Here is a 20250-nt window from a genome sequence, read left to right as displayed (position 1 = left end):
ACTCAATTCTGATAAGGTGTGCAATTGAATCAAAAATATATGCTTCATTGGATGTAGTAATGAAAAATTCAATTTGTCACGTGAAAAAAAAATTAAATTACATATGTTAAATTATAAATTTGGTCATTTTAGGTCCTCAAATGGGCCTATTGATATGGGTTTCTGCAAGTGAAACCCAAATCTATGTTTCTTTATGGGAAAAGAGAGATAAGGGAGGAGGAGGTTCTTAGAGCGATTGGAGATGGCGTTTTATAAGAAAAAGATGATGAGATAAGGTTTCTTATTGGTGTTCGAATTTTTAAAAAAAGAAATATATGAGAAGAAGACGAGGGTTCAAAGTGATTTCTAAAATTTTCAAGTTGCAATATGATTCTTTAACAAACAAACTCTTGGTTATCGCATAATCTTTGTCGTCTAGACAAAGAGTAAAAAGGAAAAGGAGAATTTGAAAATATAGATAAAATGATCAATTTTTATTTAATTTGTTGATGCTGACGACAATCGTCACTATTTCTAATAACTCAAGAGTTTTTGTGATATTTTGGCATCCCTTAAAAATGGTGCATGTGTGACTTAGTTAGTCACTAAATTATTATGTTTTTATAAATTATTTATACCATTAAACTTTAATGGGACTACTGTTATTTTATTATTTTATAATAAAAGTATTATTAATAAAAATACTCTTATTTTATTTTTTGACCAAATAAAGTTTCTACTTATACTATTATTTAAGTAAATATTATATTTTGGCCTTATGAAACTTTGTCAATAAAGTAATTTCTTAAAAACCCATTATGTATATTATTTAAAAATATATAACTTAATAAAGTTAATAAGATTTGAACTTGTGATTGTTAAATAATAACTAATTTTCTCAAACAACCTCATCATTACAACAAGATTCGTTTTGTTTAAATTTTGCTTAAAAAAATAAATTATAACTGTTAATTATCAAATTACACGTGACTATGAGTACTCCAAAAAGATCTAAGATAACCACGATTTGAGATTGGGTCTCAAGATAGAGGGGGTCAAAGGATTGCGCCTACTTAAACTCGTGACATTAAGCCACTCAAATTAGCACCAAGGTGGGCTAGGGCCCAAGGTACAACTTTAATTGGTCCACTAAATCCATTCAGAAAATCACATTCAATCATTCAAGTGACCTTACCTTAACCACATTGATTACACAATTTACCTATAGGCACAATATCAAATGACTCAAGTATGACATTTATCACCTATTGATTGTATTACTATTGTATCATTTTCAAGCATTGTGACTAATTTGAACGTAGGGAGATTCAGTAAGAGCTAGAGACCACTCTCTTTTATTGTATGAAAAGTCAGATCAAGATATTATTAGACTTGAAAATTACTTAGATAGCTTTAGAATTGTAGAGAGCCCGAAAAGAGTATGACTATATTGCAAACTCGAAAATAGTTAGAGGCTCAATCACAACTTGAAAAGTTAGGTTTTAGTTCAACTTAGAACAATTAATAAGATCATGTTAATTGTACATTAAAAACTACACTTTGAACTATATATACGTGTAAATGATCAAAATATTATTATCGTCTCACTATTTTGGGTGAAGAATATTTTAGTCATGCACCTCATCATGTTGGATAAAAGATATTTTTATCATATTAATTATATTGTGTAGCTTAAAAGTGTAGTTTAAATATTACAAATAGTATTTTTTAAATTAATATTACATGTATAAAATAGTAAAATGGGAGAAACGAACGTCCAAAAGAGTCATTTCGGATGGCGGAATAGCGGCGAGTGGTGCGAAAGCAACGGCGTTTGTGGTTCCCTCAATTTTCGCTGTCTCATCAACCAAACGCTCCAAAATCCACTGATCGATCGATCGATCGTCCGTTCCGAAAAGAAAGCGGGAGAAAGATCTGAGGTCTCGAAGGAGAATAATGCACTCACTGAATCTAAAGGTGTTCACCGATTTCAACTCGGGGACAACTCGGTCGTGGCCTGGACGGCGGGGACCGGATCTGGACACCGGGACGAGGCGCCTGTGGTTGAGTTGCAGAGATCACGCGAAGCAGGCGAGAATCGCCGCTTGTTCGCAGAGAAACGGCGGCGGCGGTGCCGCAGGCGGCGGCGGCGGCGGAGGGAGCGGCGGTGTGGAGAGTCAGGCGCCGAGCCGGAGCTCGTTTCTTTCACGGAGCCAGACTTATGCTCTGTTGAAGCAGCAAATGGAGGTTGCTGCCAAATCCGAGGTGAGTAACTTGCGCTTTCAGGGCATGCGAATGAACTGATTCGAAATTTTGAATTCTTGATCGATTATGTAAGGCTGGCAGTCCAAAAATGCTCTGAAAATCTTTGATCAATCAAAATACGTGTTTCATCAGAGACAGCTAAACTGAACGAGAAAAGTTTGTACATTTTTGAGTTGTTTTGGCAACCAGAAGCACGTTTTACATCTTTTTTCTTTCTTTTATGTTGGTAAACGAGCCAGTTGGAGAATGCACAATTTGGGACGGCGAAGGGGTTCTTACACTGATGAGGTGTCCGTTTAGAAATCTCAGTAGTAGACAATAAAGTTTCACGCTATGTTGGAATGAATGAATTTGAAATGTTTGCAAATGAGTTTTCCTTTTCGTACGACACAACTTCAAATATAGAATTTACTCAAATTTAACAAACTTATGTTTGGAATAAATCTAGAATTGAAGTTTTATTTGCTCTTATTTCCTAAAATACTCTTGATATAATAACCTTATTGAAGGAAAAAAAACTATTAACTTGTTAGTTGGATTTTGGCTATAAACACAAAGATTAATTCAAACACAATTATATATGCATGACTATTTGTTTGTCTGAGTTTTATGGCATTCATTTGCAAATTCCACCTATTTTGATAGAATTTGGTTTACTTATTGTTGAGTAATGAATCACTTCTCGCAATACACAATCTCACACTCTAGCACCAAGAACATAATTAATAACAAGAAAATGATAAAACAGAAAGTACAAGAGGCCAAGAGCTTATCCTAGTTCAGATCATCAATGACTTGATGATCCTACATCTAGACTGAAGAAGCCGATAGAATCCACTAACTCAAGAACACAATCGGCAAAGCACTCACAGCTCTATTCGCACGAGCTGTTCACTCTCTAAGATTACAAAGACTAATTCTAGACTTTTCTCTCACTGTACTTGATAGAGCAAAGATGTAAAATAACATAAGCTAGCCCTCTATTTATAGAGGATAGGGGCGGCTTTTACAAGGAATACAACAGAAACAGAAAACCTAATAGAACTAACCGTTACATAGTAGTTACCTGTTACAACCGTTACAGATTTATAAAACATAAAAACAAATACAAACTTTCTGTTTCTTCTATGCCTATTAACACCACTTGATGACTTAACAAAATGCAAACTCTAACACTTATGTTTAATTCCATAGAATTGAATTCATAATTGAAATAAAGGTTTTTTTCCCTTCCAAACACAAAAATTTGAAATTGGAAATAAATTCCACAAAATTTTGTGGAATTCATTCATTACAAACAGGATGTAAGTGTTTACTATTGACAAGTTAATCAGGGCGTTGGTTTTCCAATTTCTACAATCACACTATTATTTTTTATTTTTATTTTTTTTATGGTGCATGCATGCATGTTGGTTCTCCTCATATTATTATTGATGTGATTTGACTGTAGGATTATAAAGAGGCCGCCAGACTTCGTGATTCACTGAGATTGTTTGAGGAAGAGGAGCCAATTTTACGGCTTCGCAGATTGCTGAAGGAAGCCATTGTGGACGAGAGGTTTGAGGTACCATATGTGTTTTGTAGTGCAATATTTCTCTGAAGGATGCACAATCTTGTTTTTAGCTGACAATTTGAAATAGAGATATTGGAATGCTGGGAGGTCTTTTTCACTCCCTTCTTATCATGATTGGATTTGTTGCCATGATTTCTGTCTTAAATGATGGCTGCAAGTTCAAGTGTGATGCACATATATCCTGTGCTCTCATACTGCATTAATATTAACAACCAAGATTAAGTCACTAAAACCCCTCATTTCCTCCTTCAAATAAAATTAAGGTGTCAAGTCTCTCGTGTGAGACTTGAAGTGCTGAGGATTAGAAGAATCGAGAGAGAGATAGAAGAGAATTTGGAGGGAAAAGAAAGAGAAATTGAGAGGGAAACGAGAGAATTCAAGAGCGAAAGATCTTCTCATTCAACATAGAAGTCCCATCCTCCTACATCTGGCCTTATATAGGCCCTTCCCATGGTTTCATAACACAACCGTAGGGAACATTCCGGTAGCTAGCTACACAAGTGGCCCATGTGGGCTGCAGTTATTACAAAGAATCATAAAAATTTCAAAATTGCCACCAGGGGCATAACATTCCCCACCCTTAGAAAGTATTATTGTCCTCAAGAATCTATAGAAATCTTGTAGCTTGCGGAAATTGAGTAAGCAATTCTGGTAGGTACTCACAGGTCGTGTGATGAGGGTCCTTGTGAGACCACCTTATTGGTACCTAGGTTAGGGGCACCGAGCCTTGGTAAACCACCCACTTATCCAGGATGGCTTGAGGCTTCATTGTCTCTTCCTCTTCTTCACTCGCAATAGGTGCTTCCAAGCTAGCTGTTGCCTATGCTTGATAGATTTCTTCAATAGGGATACATGGAACACATGGTGGATGTTAACCTGTGGCGGTAGTTAGAGCTTATAGGCAACCTTCCCTACCTTGGCTTCGATGACATAAGGTTCAAAGTACTTAAGACTTAACTTGGATGCAAGGGTGGATGTAAACGGTTGCTATAGAAACCTCTTCACTTTCAAATAAACCTTTTCCCCTACTTCAAAAGTCCGGTCACTTCTTCTTTTGTTAGCACTATGCTTCATCTTGTTTTGGACTGTAGTTATCTTCCTCTTCAACACCTTCAAAACCTCCTGCCTCTATTGTAGATATTGCTCCACTATGGTCATAGTAGCTGTAGAACTCGATAGCACTGGGATGAGGGGTGGCCTATAGCCGAACACTGCTTTAAAAGGACTCCGGTTAATGGCACTGTGGTGGCTAGAGTTGTACCACCACTAAGCTAATGACAACTACCTATTCCAACTCTTAGGTTTAGTGAAACACATGCACCTCAAATAGGCCTCCAAGCACTGATTAACCCTTTCGGCTGTTTGTTTGGGGGTGGTAGGCTGTGGACATGTGCAGCCCTACTCTCATGCTCCTAAACAACTCCTGCCAAAACGCACTTGTGAAAATCTTGTCTCTATCCGAGACAATGGACTTAATCACTCCATTAAGCTTCACCACTAAATCCATAAACTTTCTTGCAACCTCTTGTGCTGAGAAGGGATGGGCTAGACTGATAAAATGTGTAAACTTGGTCAGTCTATCTACCACTACTAATACCACATCCTTACCTTCTGATTTGGGGAGTCCCTCTATGAAATCCATAGAGATTCCCTCCCAAGCCTGCTCTGGAACTGCCAAGGGTTGCAACAAGTTGGGATAAGCCACGTTCTCATACTTGCATCTCTGACACACCTCACATGAAAGCACAAAGCTCACCATTGCCTTCTTTTGTCCTGGCTAGAAAAATAGCTGCCTTACTTTCTAGTAAGTGGCTCATATCCTTGAGTGGCCACCCATTGGAGAACCATGTAAAGAGGCTATAATCCTTCCCTTCAGTGCCTCATCCTCGCCAACCACCAATTTGCCCTTAAACCTCACCAGCCCATTAGAAAATGTGTACCTTGAACTCCCTGGTGAATGAACTGCAAGTTGGGCTATTATGTCTTGGACCCATGATGTTTGGTCATAACTTCTTGCCACCTCCTTCACCCACTCCGAAACCATAGCTGATATAGACTGACATTGACCCTTTTCTTCCCTTCTTGAGAGGGCATCTGCCACCACATTTTCCCTTCTCCTGCGATACACAATAGTGTAGTCCAACCCCATTAACTTCGAAACTCTCTTCTTTTGTAACTGCGTGTGCAATCTTTGTTGGGACAAGAATTGCAAACTCTCATGGTCAGTCTTAATTATGAAGGGTCTAGCCTCCAAATAGTGTCTCCACTTCTCAATAGCCCTCAACTTGGCCAAGAGCTCCTTCTCATACACATTGAGGCCTAAGTGTCTTGGAGCCAAGGCCTGACTAATATAGGATAAAGGTTTTCCTTCTTACATTAAGACTCCCCCTATTCCATTATCACATGCATTCGTTTCTACCACAAATGTTTTAGAGAAATTCGGAAGGGCTAATACCGGTGCTTTTGTCATAGCCTTCTTTAGTGTCAAAAATGTTGCCTCAATTCGTGGGTTCCATTGAAAATTGTCTTTCTTAAGGAGTTTAGTTAGGGGTTTATTAATGGGGCCATAATTCTGTATAAACTTCCTGTAGTAACCTGTCAACTCAAGGAAGTCCCTTAACTCCTTTACTGTTTGCGGCCTAGGCCACTCCACCATGGCTATGACCTTGTTGGGATCAGTCTTCACCCCTTCACTAGAAATAATATGGCCTAAATACTCCACTTCTTTTTTAGCAAAAGTACACTTTGATAGCTTAACATACAACTTGTTAGAAGTCAAGACGTTAAAGGCGGTACGAAGGTGGGTTAGGTGTTCTTCATAATTTTGGTTGTATATGAGGATGTCATAAAAAAAGACTAGGATAAACTTCCTCAAGTAAGGCTGGAAAACTTGGTTCATTTAGACCTGAAAGGTGGCTGGAGCGTTGGTGAGGCCAAAGGGCATCACCACAAACTCATATAGCCCTTGGTGTGTACAAAATGCGGTCTTGGGAATGTTAGAAGGGGTCATCCGGATTTAGTGGTTGCTGGATCTTAGGTCTAGCTTGGAAAAGATTTGGGCCCCATTCAATTCATCTAAAAGGTCATCAATAAGTGGTATGGGAAACTTGTTTTTGATGGTGTTGGAATTGAGTTGACGATGGTCAACACAAAACCTTCAGGACCCATTTTTTTTTTTACAAGTAAAATAGGGGATGCAAATGGACTTTGGGATGGTCTGATGATTGAAGTAGAGAGCTTGTTAATTACTTGCTTCTTTATCTCGGCTTTTTGTATGGGTGAATATCTATATGCACGTATATTAACTGGAAGTGAGTTTGGTTTAAGGTATATAGAGTGGTCCAAGGCTCTTTGTGGCGTTAGGGAGTGGGGTTCAACAAATAGGTCTTGAAATTCTTGCAAGAGTAAATTTAAGCTATTAGGAAGTTGTACCTTAGTGGAGGATTGGAGCATGTTTCAGCTGCCCTCCGTTTGCTACTCCTTCCCACCCTCCTTACCTTCTTGTCCATTCCATTCTAAGAAGTGAATGGAATATAATTGAGCAATCTGTCCCCCCTTACTCTGCATCAACCTCTGTAATTTGCTCCTTTTAATCAGTTTACCCCCTTGCTCCATAATGCCCATAAGAGTCAGTTTTGGGCTACCCATATCCACTGTGACTTCTATTTTGTTGAAGTCAAAGGTGAGAGGACTTACTGTTCTCATCCAATCTGTTATGTTTAGGAGCACTCTTGACAACTCAATTAATGTTTCCTAATGCCAATTCTCTCAACTCCTCACCCGAAATCAATCCAACCAATAGAAACACAAGACATAAAACAAGAACATAATTTAAATGAAAGAAAGAACAGAACTAATCAAGACACAAACCAAACAATAGGCGTAAGATATATCCTGGTTCGGATTGCTTTAAAGCAACCCTACATCCAGCCTTCAAACACCCCAAGAGCAGTCTTCTTATTACCAAGGATGATTAGTACAACAGCTTGAGAAAACCTCCTATTCTCGGGTATAATCAACACTCACTCTCCAAGATTACAAGATAGTCTTGAACACCGGCCTTTCTCTCTAAATGAATGTTCACTCGGTACAATAGAATAGAATAGTGAAATCTATCCCCTTGCCCTCTATTTATAATAGGAGGCGGAACCCCAATGAAGACTTTCAAATATTTACAGTTTACACTCCCAACTTATCACTAATTACAGTTTGGGTTACAACTTCTATTTAATACGTCATTGGCCCTCAAAAAACAATGCTATAACTGATCTTATTTAACCTATACTCTAGACAACATTTTAACACAATCAACACCAAACACGATGTCACACAACTCAAGGACCCTCAGATTAGCTTGAAATTCCTGCCCTTGCATCAACCACCTAAACCCTTTGCACTTGTTGTGACTGTACATTTTTGCTTCCATTGGCCACAGTCACAGATAATGCGGTTGTGGTAGTCATCCTGCACCTTAATTCCATGGCAGTAGCTTCATTTAAGAAGCTATGCATACTGCCACTATCTATTAACACCAACAACTTCCTTTCTCCCACTTGCCCTTACACCTTAATGATCTTTCTAGTGGTACCCCTCTTTGAGAGCATGAAATGAAATTTCTACCCCTTCTTGCTCTGTTTCTTCTCTTGTATTGAGTTCTATCACTTCTTGCCTCTGCTCCCTCTCTCCTCCATCCGCCAATTCTTCACCCCTGTCTTCCTCCTCTCCTTCCATGTTCAATAGCTGTCTCCTACATTGATGTCTAGGGCCAAACTTCTCTCCACATCTATAGCACAGTCCCATAAGTCTCCTCTGTTGGCTAGGATTTACCCTAGGTCCCCCCCTGCTGCCCCTCCAGCCATTAAGGCTCTGGTATTCCCTCCTAAGGGGTGGCTACTAGGTGGTAGGGGTTTGGCCACAACTCTGTTCTTCTTGTAAATCTCCTCCAACGTCAACTCTTTCAATCTAGCCTTCTCTGTCGCCTGTCTAACTGTAATAAGCATCATAATCTTCACCATGGACCTTAATTCATCCTTAAGACCACTAATAAAGCTAGACACAAAGTATTGGTCAGTGAGAGTGGGTTATGCATTCCACAACAGTGCCCCTAATTTCTCAAACTTCTCTTGGTATTCAGTCACTGACCCTTCCTACTTAAGTTTGTTAAACTCCTCTATTACATTAGCCATATTCCTTTCACCAAATCGTATACACAATTCTTCGGCAAAATCTATCCATCTAGCATTCATTTCTCGTGATCTATACCACCCTTGGAACCACGCATCGGCCATATCATTTAGATAGGCTATAGCAAGGTTAATCATCTGGTTTTCAACTATACCATAGAATTGGAAGAACCTCTAACACCTTCTGATCCACCACTGTGGTTTGGATCCTTCAAAGAGAGGGATCTCCAATCTTGGCATAGGGCCTTGATTGGATCTAGGAGAATTAACCTCCCTTACCTGATCTCCGGTCTCCTCATATGATGAATTCCTTGCTTTCGTCACTCCTTGTGGTCTGGGGAAGATTCTCGGTCCTGCCACTCCGTGCTCGGGCACTGTTTTGGGAGGGAATTCTGGCAGCAATTGGAATTGAGGAAGGGAGGACAACATGCTAAACATATTGTTGATCTTTTGTCCAAATTGCTCCATGGTTTCTTGGTGCCTCATTAATTCTCGCCGAACTCCTTCGCGAGAGGCCACCATGTCCTCGTGTAGCTCATCTGAGATCGTCCTTATCTCCTCTTTGCGTTGGGTCACGGCTTCTTGCGTCTGAGTCATCCCGTACTCCATCACTTCCATGCGATTCTCCAATTGTTTCAATTGAGTTCCCTCCGCCATTTGAATCACTGATTGATCAACCTCAATTCCACTGATCTACTCCACCATATGTGCTACCCGCATAATGCCGGAATCACAATCGAGAATGACCGGCTCTGATACCAAAATGCCAAGTCTCTTGCGTGAGACTTGAAGTGTTGAGGATTAGAAGAATTGAGAGAGAGATAGAAGAGAATTTGGAGGGAAAAGAGAGAGAAATTGAGAGGGTAAAGAGAGAATTCAAGATGGAAAGATCTTCTCATTCAACATAGAATGATAGAAGTCCCATTCTCCTACATCTGGCCTTATATAGGCCCTTCCCACGGTTTCATAACACAACCGTGGGGAACATTCCAGCAGCTAGCTACACAAGTGGCCCATGTGGGCTACGGTTATTACAAAGAATCATAAAAATTTCAAAATTGCCACTGGGGTCATAACATAAGGCTCAATCTGTTGTCCGTGAAGAAGCAATTTCTGTGAACTTGCATTCCTGCAGAGATGATGTATGTGAACTTGCATTCCTCTACGCCTGTTCATGTTCTTCCTTAACACTTTTTGTTCTTTAAGCTTCCAATGTTTTTTTAGGGTAAAGAACCCAAAAGATCTCAGTCTTTAATTATTCTGAAGTGTTAATTTTATTAATTCATCTTCTAATTTTTAAATTTTTGTAACGTTATACTGTCACTAAAATCATGCCCTAACCACCAGTAACATTCTTTCAAATGATTCTTTGAACAGTTAGCATAAATAGTCATGTGAGAGCATAACATTTTCAAAGATTAAAAGGTGAATTAAGAAAATTGAAAAATTTTGGGTCATTTACCCTTTTTTTTTGAACTTTCAAGAAGAAAAATAAACCCTGTATGTCTTTCATTTCTATCTTGGTGACTCGAAAGGCATTTTAGTCTACAGTCTATGTAGCATAACCTTGAAGTTTTTGTCCCTTTCATTTATTAGTTTTATAAGTTATTGAATATTAGGCTTTTTCTCTTTCACATTTATGCCATAATGCATTTCTTGCAGCAACATGGAGATAAATGGATTTGGAAATAATTACATTGCAGAACTGGATGGTTATCTGACTGTACTCTCTGAAAACTTGATATTGTTGACGTCCCTTCATTCTTAGTATCCCTTTATTGAACTCAATCTTTACTCTTAACTTGAGCCCCTATTTTGTATAATAACCCAAACTACTTTTTTCTTAAGTGTCACAAAACATCTACACGTGATATATTATATAATTTGGTGCAGCTCATTTGAAGCCCTTGCATCTAACATCTGCTATACTATTTTCCTGTTTTTGACCCTTTTTTTCTCTCTCGTTTCAGGATGCAGCTAAATACCGTGATGAGCTGATGGAAATTGCCCCACACTCTCTGTTGAAATGCACTAGTGATGCAACAACCTTGGTAACGAAACCATCTGATCCTGTGTTAGTAACTACAAGAAAACATCATACCAAGCCTTTATCCCACTATGTGGGGTTGGCTATATGAATTCAAACTTTCCATTCTTGTATAATAGCTGCTTTGGAAACAGCAACAATGTCTGTTTTGGTCCATTTCGTTCATATTTCAGGTTTCCAGTTAACAGGACAATCGTTTTTAGTTTTGGATGTAAAATGTGATATCACAATGGGGTTCTTAGCGTGCTTAATACATTATATACTGTAGTTATTGAAATGATATGTAAAATTATCATATAATTTGCCTCCTAGAAATGATGTTGCCAAGGCTAACCTGTTGGTAATGTCACTTCATATGCACAGTACTCATAACTAGTATTATTGGTTGTACTTTAGTTGTCGGGTGACCCATGAAGTTGAGACTATTACATTGATTCATTTTTCTGTGAATTTATACTGGAAATATATACATCTATATAGCAACACATTCTTTTATTATAAAATTGGTAATGCTATTTCTACACAGTTTGTACACTCCTTTGTACACTCAAGAAAATGGTAGTACATTTAGAAGGAATTAGTGACATTTCTTCACAAAATTATATAATTTTTGAAAATTAGTTGAGAATTTTGTGAATAAGTGTTTCATAGGTGTCAGATCTGAAGGATCTGGCAAGGGTGAAATTGAGAGTTCGGGGAATTTTGGAAGGAAAGATTGAATGAGAGGGGGAAAGGGTAAGGAGGGAGAATGAGCAGGAGAGAGAGAGAGAGAGAATAACAGAAAGTTGGGAGGGAAAAGATTAATTCATTAGCATGATCCCCCTGCTATGGCTATTTATAGCCTAGCCATACAATGTTCCGGAGTGTACAACCTGGAAAAGTATAACTGCCATAACCACTCTGTACAAACAAGAATAGTGGGAAAAGAGCACAATTACCGTACTGCCCCTAGGAATGTGACAAATCCCCCCCCCATTTCCCGTGGAAATATTTCTTGTCCCCAAGAGATTACAAAAGCTGTGCAACCCGAGGGAACTGCTTGAGGAGGTTCGGTAAGTACTTCCATCGTTATGTTGTCTTGAGTATAGGATAAAGTTAGCCATAGTAGATCAGTGAAGTCAGTGCTCATAAGTGACTATTGAAGATTTAGATAGGAAATTGTATCTCATGTGAAATTAGTGAAAGTTATGGGGTTAAACTGTAATTATCTAAAGTCTTCCTTGAGATGTCTGCCCTATTCTATAAATAGAGGGAAAGGGGTAGCCAAGAGAGAGGGATTTTCGCATTCTATTGTATCAAGTGGATATTCAGTCTGAGAGAAAGGCTAGTGAGCAAGATAGCTTTGTAATCTTGGAAAATGAGTGTTGGATGTACTTGGGAATAGGTGAAATTACTCAAGCTGTTGTATTGAATATTGATCATTCATGGTAATAAAGAAGGCTGCTCTTGGTGGGTGTTTGAAGGCTGGATGTAGGGTTGTAATCACTGCAATCTGAACCAGGATATATCACTTGTCTCTTCTTGTGGTTTGATTGTTTCATTTCTGTTTTCATTCCTTTAAATTCTGTTCTTTAAATTTCAGTCTTATTTCTATTGTTTGGTTTTGATTTCGGGTGAGGAGTTGAGAGAATTGGTAGTAAGAACTATTGTTTGAGCTATCAAAAGAGCTCCTAATCATAACATCCATGTTGTGTGATCTGAATGTAAGTGTGTCCACTGCACTCGTATTTGTATCAGGGGCACTGAGTTTTGATAGATCACCCTTTTCTCCAGCATTGCTAGGGGTTCCATTTCGATGGCCCTGTCTTCCGATATAGGAGGGAGATCCCCACTGACGGGATCAATAGGGCCAACCGCTTTCTTCAGCAGGGAGACGTGGAAAACGGGATGTATTCCCACCCCAGTAGGTAACTGCAGCCTATATGCCACGATGCCAACCTTTTGTTATAGGAAAAGGCCCATAGTATTTGGGACCGAACTTAGTTGTAGGGACTGTGGTGAAAAGCTGCTGTTGAAATCGTTTTGACTTTTAGATAGACCATGTCGCCCACTTCAAAAGTCTTCTCCCTATTGTTTCTATCTGCCAATTGTTTCATTCTATGCTGTGCAAGAGTGAGCTCCTTCTTTATCACCTGCAAGGTATCTTGTCTCTGCCTTAAGTATTGGTCCACCGTGGTTTCTGCTTAGAGTAGCGCATGACTGCAGGGAGTATTGGCGGTTTGTATGGATCTTTTGAGGGAGGTATGGAAGTTGGAGTTGTACCAGTGCTAGAGGCAGCCATTTGTTCCAGCTTTTTGGCTTAGAAAAACAAATACATTTGAGGTAGGTTTCTAGGCATTGGTTCACCCTTTCCTTCCGCCCATTAGTCTCCAGGTGATAAGCCATTGACATATGTAATCCTACTGCCAAATTCTTGAACAACTCTCTCCAGAACTCGCTAGTAAATATTTTGTCCTGATAAAAAATTATGGATAGGGGAAGACCATGTACCATAAACACTGAATCCATTAGTTTTCGCACGCAACTACCAGGGCTGTGAAAGGGTGTGCCAAGCTTATAAAGTAACTGGACTTTGTTAGCTTATCCACCACCACTAGTATAGTGTCTGATTTTGGCAACCCTTCCACAAAATCCATTGAAATCTGTTCCCATGCTTGAGCTGGTATGTTCAGGGGTTGTAGCAAGCCAGGATATGGCACTTGTTCGTGTTTGCATCACTGATAGATAGCACACTTTAATACATATTGTGTTGCATCCCTTTTAAGCCTGGACCAATAGAACAGTTGCCTTAGTTTGTGGTAGGTAACATTCAAACCCAAGTGCCCTCCTACTGGTGAGTCGTGTAGTGATTGTAGGATTCTTCCCCTAAGCTGAGCATCCTTCCTGATGACCAATCTTCCCTTATATTGGAGTAGTCCGATTGTCAAGGTATAACCTTGACTACCTTGTGGCTGCATAGCCAACTGAACTAGGAGGTCCTTGCTCCATGTTGACTGTTCATAGCAGGCTGTTATGTCTTGTACCCAGTCAGGAACTATATCTGAAATAGCCTGATAACTCTCCATTTCCTCCTTCCTAAACAGAGCATTTGCCACTGTATTTTCCTTCCCCTTTCTGTATTGTGTAATGTAGTTGAATCCCAGTAATTTGGTAACCCTTTTCCTTTGCAACTGAGTGAGGACTCTCTGCTGTGTTAGAATTTGAGCCTCTCATGGTCAGTTTTGATCACAAACTGATTGCCCTCCAGGTAATATCTCCATTTGTCAACAGCTGCAATTAATTCTTTATCATATATGCTTAGTCCCAAGTATTTTGGGGCTAAGGCTTGGCTAAGGAAAGCCGCAGATTGACCTCCTTGAACCAAGACAGCATGTACCCTGGTCTCACAGGCATCTGTTTCCAAAGTGAAGGGCTTGGAGAAATCAGGCAGAGCTAATATAGGGGCTTGTGTCATGGCTGTTTTTAGGGTCTGGAATGCTCCCTCTGCCTGTATTCCAACAAAAGCTGTTTTTCTTAAGTAAGGTCTCCGGATGTTAGGTCCAATTTGGAGAAGTTGTGGCTCCGGTTAGTTCGTCTAGTAGGTCCTCGATGATAGGAATGGGGAATTTGTTTTTGACCGTGATGGAATTCAATTGGCATAGTCTATGCATAACCACCAAGTCCCATCCTTCTTTTTGACTAAAAGGATAGGAGAGGCGAAAGGGCTTTGGCTAGGTTGGATTATAGATTTAGACAACATTTCTTTTACTAGCTTCTCAATCTCAGCCTTCTGTAAAGGAGAGTATCTATAGGATTGGGTGTTAAGGGGTTATTTGGTTTTAGGTGTACGGAGTGGTCAAGGAATTGATGCAGGGGTAGGGTTGATGGCTCAGCAAAGAGGTCCTCAAATTGAATCAATAATGAGTGTAAGGGATAGCAAGAATTTACCTCTGTGATTGACTGGAAGGTGGAAGTAGGGGCAGGCCGTGAACATTCTGGAACTCCTGTTGCTGCCTGTCTTCCTGCTTCTTCTGCTCCAACCTCCATTTTCACTGCATATATGGAATGGAATTGAGCTATCGAAGTTCCTTCTAACAATTTCTGCATCTTTCAGTTGGACATCATCCTGTGTTCTCCAGTCTCCATACATCCTGTTAACGTTACCCGCTTTCCTTCTATTTCAAAGGTGACCTCCAAAGTATTGAAATCAAACACCAAGGGGATTACCGACTTCATCCAATCTACCCCTAGGACAATGTGGCAACCACCTAACTTCAAGATTCGAAGATCTGCGGTGAACACATGGCAATGCATCACCCATTTAAACCCTTGACACTTGTATCGGCCTTGACACTTGTATCGGCTTATCATCTTGCTGCCATTGGCAATTATAACAGATAAGGGAGGAGTTTCCTATGTTATACACCGCAAGTCTGTGGCAGTCTCCTCATCAAGGAAGCTATGAGTGCTTCCACTATTGATGAGGATCATCACCTTCTTCTTTCTCACTGATCCTTTCACCTTAAGTATTTTACCTGAGGGATAGCCTTGCAAGGCATGCATAGATATTTCCCTGTCTTCTTCCCCTGCTGCTCTGCTTCCAGTGATCATCGTCTCTCCAACCTCTTCTATCCCTTCCTCGTCCTCATCTTCTTGTCCCTTCATTTGCAATAGCTGTCTCTACATTGGTGACCAGGGCCATACTTCTCACCACAACGGAAGCATAGTGATTTCACCGAAGCGGTAGCCGGGACATTTCTGGGGGCTAGGCTTCCCTTCAGCACCTTCTGCTTGCTACTTTTAAAATTCGTTCCTCCACTGCTCTGAGGAACAATTTCCCAATAACTCTTGGCTGATAGTTTGTGCTTCTTAGCAAACGCCTCTAAGGCCATTTCCTAGAGCTGTGCTTGTTCTGCAGCCTGCTTAACGGTGGCCAGTTGCAGCATTTTGATCGTTGGCCTGAGCTGCTCATCTAACCTGCTGATAAAGCTGGACACAGTAGGATTCATCTAGGGTTGGGTGAAACAGTGAAAGCAAGGATCTCAATTCCTCAAATCTGTTCTGATACTCATCCACAGAGCCTTCCTGCCTCAACTTGTTGAACTCCTTGATTATATTCTTTTTTGATCTTTCTCCAAAGTGGGTGCAAAGATCTGTTACGAACTCCCGCCAACTCCACTCCATTCTACTCCGGCTCCACCCCTGACACCAAGTGTCTGCCACATTGTTGAGGTATGCGGCTGCCATGTTAACCTTTTGCCCTTTTGCCACTTGGTACTGATAAAAAAACCTATTGCACCATCTGATCCACCATCTCAGCTTAATTCCTTAAAATGCTGAAATCTCCATCCGCGGCCGCGGTGGACTTAGATGGCTCCTATATGCTCCCCTATCTGATGTCTCCCCATCCAATTCCAGTATATCCTCGGTTTCCAGGGGACTGGAAGCTCGCTGCCGGTTTCTCGGTGCCGATAAGATCAGTGTCATGGTGGACCTGTGAGGCTCACATTTGGCTGCCTGGAGAACATGCTCAAGGTAGCACTCAACTGCTGGCCCAAACAGGAGAATTCGTCCTTCAGGCTGGTTACTGTTTTCTCCAATGACAGCAGTGCCTCACGAGTAGCTCCGTTTTCTGATCGGCAGCCTGTGACTGTTTCTCCAATGACAATAGTGCCTCATGTGTTGCTGCATTTTTAGATTGGTTGCGGCTCACCTCCTCCTGCGTGTGTCGAATTCCCAGTTTTGTTGTCTCCAACCGATCCTCCATTGGCTCCTCATTCTGGCGTAATCCAACTTCCATTACGTCCAGCCTCGTCTCCAATTGTTTTATCCTTGTACCTTCCGCCATTCTCTTGCTTCTAATGAACACCTGTGGGTGTTGATGCTGGTTGCTAGTTGTGATGCGGCTTTGATACCAATTGTTAGATCCTTCGGATCTGGCAAGGGTGAAATTGAGAGTTTGGGGAATTTTGGAGGGAAAAATTGAATGAGAGAGGGAAAGGGTAAGAACAAGGGAGAATGAGCGGGAGAGAGAGAGAGAGAGAATAGAGAGGAAGAATAACAGAAAGTTGGAGGGAAAAGATCAATTCATTAGCATGATCCCCATCCTCTACTATGTCTTATTTATAGCCCAGCCATACAATATTTCGGAGTGTACAACCCGGAATAGCATAACAGCCAAAACCACTACGTACAAACAAGAATAGCGGGAAAAGAGCACAATTACAGTCCTACCCCTAGGAATGTGACAATAGGTTCTTGAGTGTACAAACTCCGTATACAAATAGCATTGGATTAAAAATGGGTACTAGTATGTGTGTGTGTGTGTATATATATTATGTTTCATGATCTTTGGCTAATCTTGTGTTGTTTAGGGGTGAACAGCTTACTTTTTTGATGATCATTCTTGGGTACATATACATATTATTGATTATATTCAACTACCATGTTTATGAATTTTTAACTAACGAGGTGGCTATCTTTTCTGGTTTTTCTCCACTTTATTTGATGATAGTGATTGTAATTGGAGAGATAATTCTTGTATAGTGAGTAAGTTAGTCTGAATTTGGCCTTACCTATGTAGAGTTAAAAGTTAAAACTGACTATGAATGTATTTAAATAAATTGCTTACTTGTTGACTTTCCTCAGCCTTGATGTAGTCTTCTTGGGTTAGGATTTGGCACTTTTTATTTGAAATAATGAATAATAAATGCTCTTTCAAAATTTACTTCATTTGAGTGATGAAAGAAGTGGTAAAATTTATGCAAAGGCTAGCTTTTAATTACGACGTGGAAGATGGAACAAAATTAATAGCATTTCAACTTAAATAAGCAGTTTCCCAACTATTTGGGGGGCGCAACATCTATTCCTTTATCTGTGTGAGGGAAAAATGTTTGCTAAACCGCAATGCTATCATGTTTTTCTTTGTAATATAGTTTTGGCCTAATTGTGCCCTAGTATCGCCCCTCAATATGGGTAATGCCATTGGTCATCACATGTTTTGTCTTTATTATCTCAGCTAAGTTTGTCATTACAACCCATATTAATCTTTGCCTCAACAGTTATATAGCATTGTCATCAATGTGCACCATTTCCATTTGTATTCTTTCAAAAATAATAAAGCATTTTATGTGTATTTATGTCTTTCATATGGCACAGCAGTGATGCAAAGAATTCAAGTGTAGTAACTTATATTTTTATTAGAGTTTGGTTTCATTTATCCACTCAATTTTGTAACGGCTGAAGCTCAACCATATATGTTGTTTTCATCTTTTTAGTCGTGACTTGGTTGGATTCATATATTGTGATCTCAATATGTATATTTAGTTTCACCTAAAACTTGACATAAAGCTTGCTGGAATAAACAACAACTGAAATTTGAGTTGGATTCCAAAATATTCAGGGAATCAGAGTTCAAGTCAGAAGTGTTTACATTGAAGGCAGAAGTCAGCCATCAAGAGGCCAGTACTTTTTTGCATATAGAATAAGAATTACCAATAATTCAGATCGTCCCGTTCAACTTCTCAGAAGACATTGGATTATCACTGATGCAAATGGGAGAACTGAAAATGTTTGGTGAGCTACCACTTGTTTTATTTTGTATTTTCCAATTCTGATCTCTAAAGTCAAAATAGAGTTCTTGTGCTCTGGTTTCTGCTTGTGCCTGGTTCTTTTCTGGCAGTTGTAACTTGTATGCAAGTATGTGCCTCACATCTATATCTTCATTGCAGGGGAATTGGAGTTATTGGTGAACAGCCAGTTATACTTCCTAATACTGGGTTTGAATACTCATCTGCATGCCCACTAAGCACTCCAAGCGGAAGAATGGTAATTTCTCTTTCCTTTTTTGCATGATTGAGCAATTAAAATGAAAAGGTAAAGTTGTGAAAGAAACTGCTTAGCCTAGTACTTCTCTCTAATAGGTAGTGAAGACATGGTATGCTGTAACTTTTTTATTAATGGAAAATAGGAGATAAAAGTTGCACAATTTATTGCAGTAGATCAGATATAACTAGTTCCCCTGGTAATTGGAGTAGATGCTATCACCTTATGACACTTGAAGAAGTCCCATCTCTGGTTTTCATGACTATACTCATCTTTCAGTTCCACTGCATCTCATGTAACCTTCTTTCCCAGGTCCTTTAATTTCTTTTATTGATGTGAAAGTACTGAACTACAAAACCACATACTTGTGAAAAAAAAAAAAAAAAAAAGGTGCAGGTTTAGTACAAATCACCTCCCCAACAAAAGAAAAGGTCTGATAGATGATTATTTAATTTATTTGTGTTTGAAGTTCCTATTCATTTGATTGCTTAGCTGATCTGTTTGTTACAGGAGGGTGACTTTGAGATGAAGCATATTGATAGAGTGGGATCTAAGACATTCAATGTGGCTATTGCCCCATTTTCTCTTTCCACACTAGGAGATGACATGGATGCCTTCTGAAATATGAATTGTAAAGCCATCCAGGAGGAGGAGAAATCGGCACTTGGCATCATCAAAATTTCCAGATACCTGTCCAGTTAATATGCCATAAATTACTGATTTGTTGTCATAGAATTTGGGGGCTCGCCACTTTGTAATGCCCTTGGCAGATGTAAAGAATCCTTAGAGAACAAGTGTAAAAAGTTCATTAACTGCTTACAATTTTGTTAACCAAGAAGTTGTCTCACATGCTTGGGAAACAAACCAAGTATTTGGGATGCATGTATAGATCCCGCCATATTAGAAATAAAAATTCTCATCCACTTTGGCATGACGGAACTCCAAAAGCCAGAAATAAGGATGTCATGTTTCCAAGTCTTGATGTCGTACCAAACACTAGGTCTAGAAGCAACATCCATGGCCTTTGTTTGGATGGGGCAGCATTTAATTGTCTCAGTTGTTGATTATTGTTTAATTTAATTTGTCAGCTGCCTGTAATGGACTACTAACTAGTGAGAGTTTCCAGTGGTTATCTGAACTGCACAAGACAAGGAACAGACTGCCTTGTTCGATCAGCTCTTCTCATCAACTTTTCCAAGTAAACGGCCTTCTTAAGTTGGCTTCTCACTTCCATTTGCTTCAGTACTTGTGTTGAAGTCTATCAGGAGCTGCTGGATTCCCCCTCTCCAGAGTCTGTCAACATGAAAGGTGTGTGCTTTGGCTCCCAGACTCCTGTGTGTTCTAGTATATGCTTGTATGGGTATCTATGCATGTAAGACTAAGATAGTTGCTCTTGCTCT

General features: G+C 39.7%; 1 protein-coding gene across 1 annotated transcript; it reads left to right on the top strand.

The window, feature by feature from the left end:
• The first annotated feature begins 1775 nt into the window (after positions 1-1775).
• LOC127791222 (uncharacterized) lies at positions 1776-19784 on the top strand. Its single transcript, XM_052321076.1, has 6 exons — positions 1776-2244; positions 3695-3808; positions 10971-11051; positions 18429-18601; positions 18757-18853; positions 19361-19784. The coding sequence occupies exons 1-6, from the start codon at positions 1936-1938 to the stop codon at positions 19469-19471; spliced, it is 885 nt and encodes a 294-aa protein (XP_052177036.1). The 5' UTR covers positions 1776-1935; the 3' UTR covers positions 19472-19784.
• The last annotated feature ends 466 nt before the right edge of the window (positions 19785-20250 follow it).

This window comes from Diospyros lotus, chromosome 14, assembly GCF_014633365.1.
Source record: "Diospyros lotus cultivar Yz01 chromosome 14, ASM1463336v1, whole genome shotgun sequence".
NCBI lineage: Eukaryota > Viridiplantae > Streptophyta > Magnoliopsida > Ericales > Ebenaceae > Diospyros > Diospyros lotus.
Note: the sequence above shows the minus strand (reverse complement) of the source record. Positions and strands in the feature narration are given on the sequence as shown.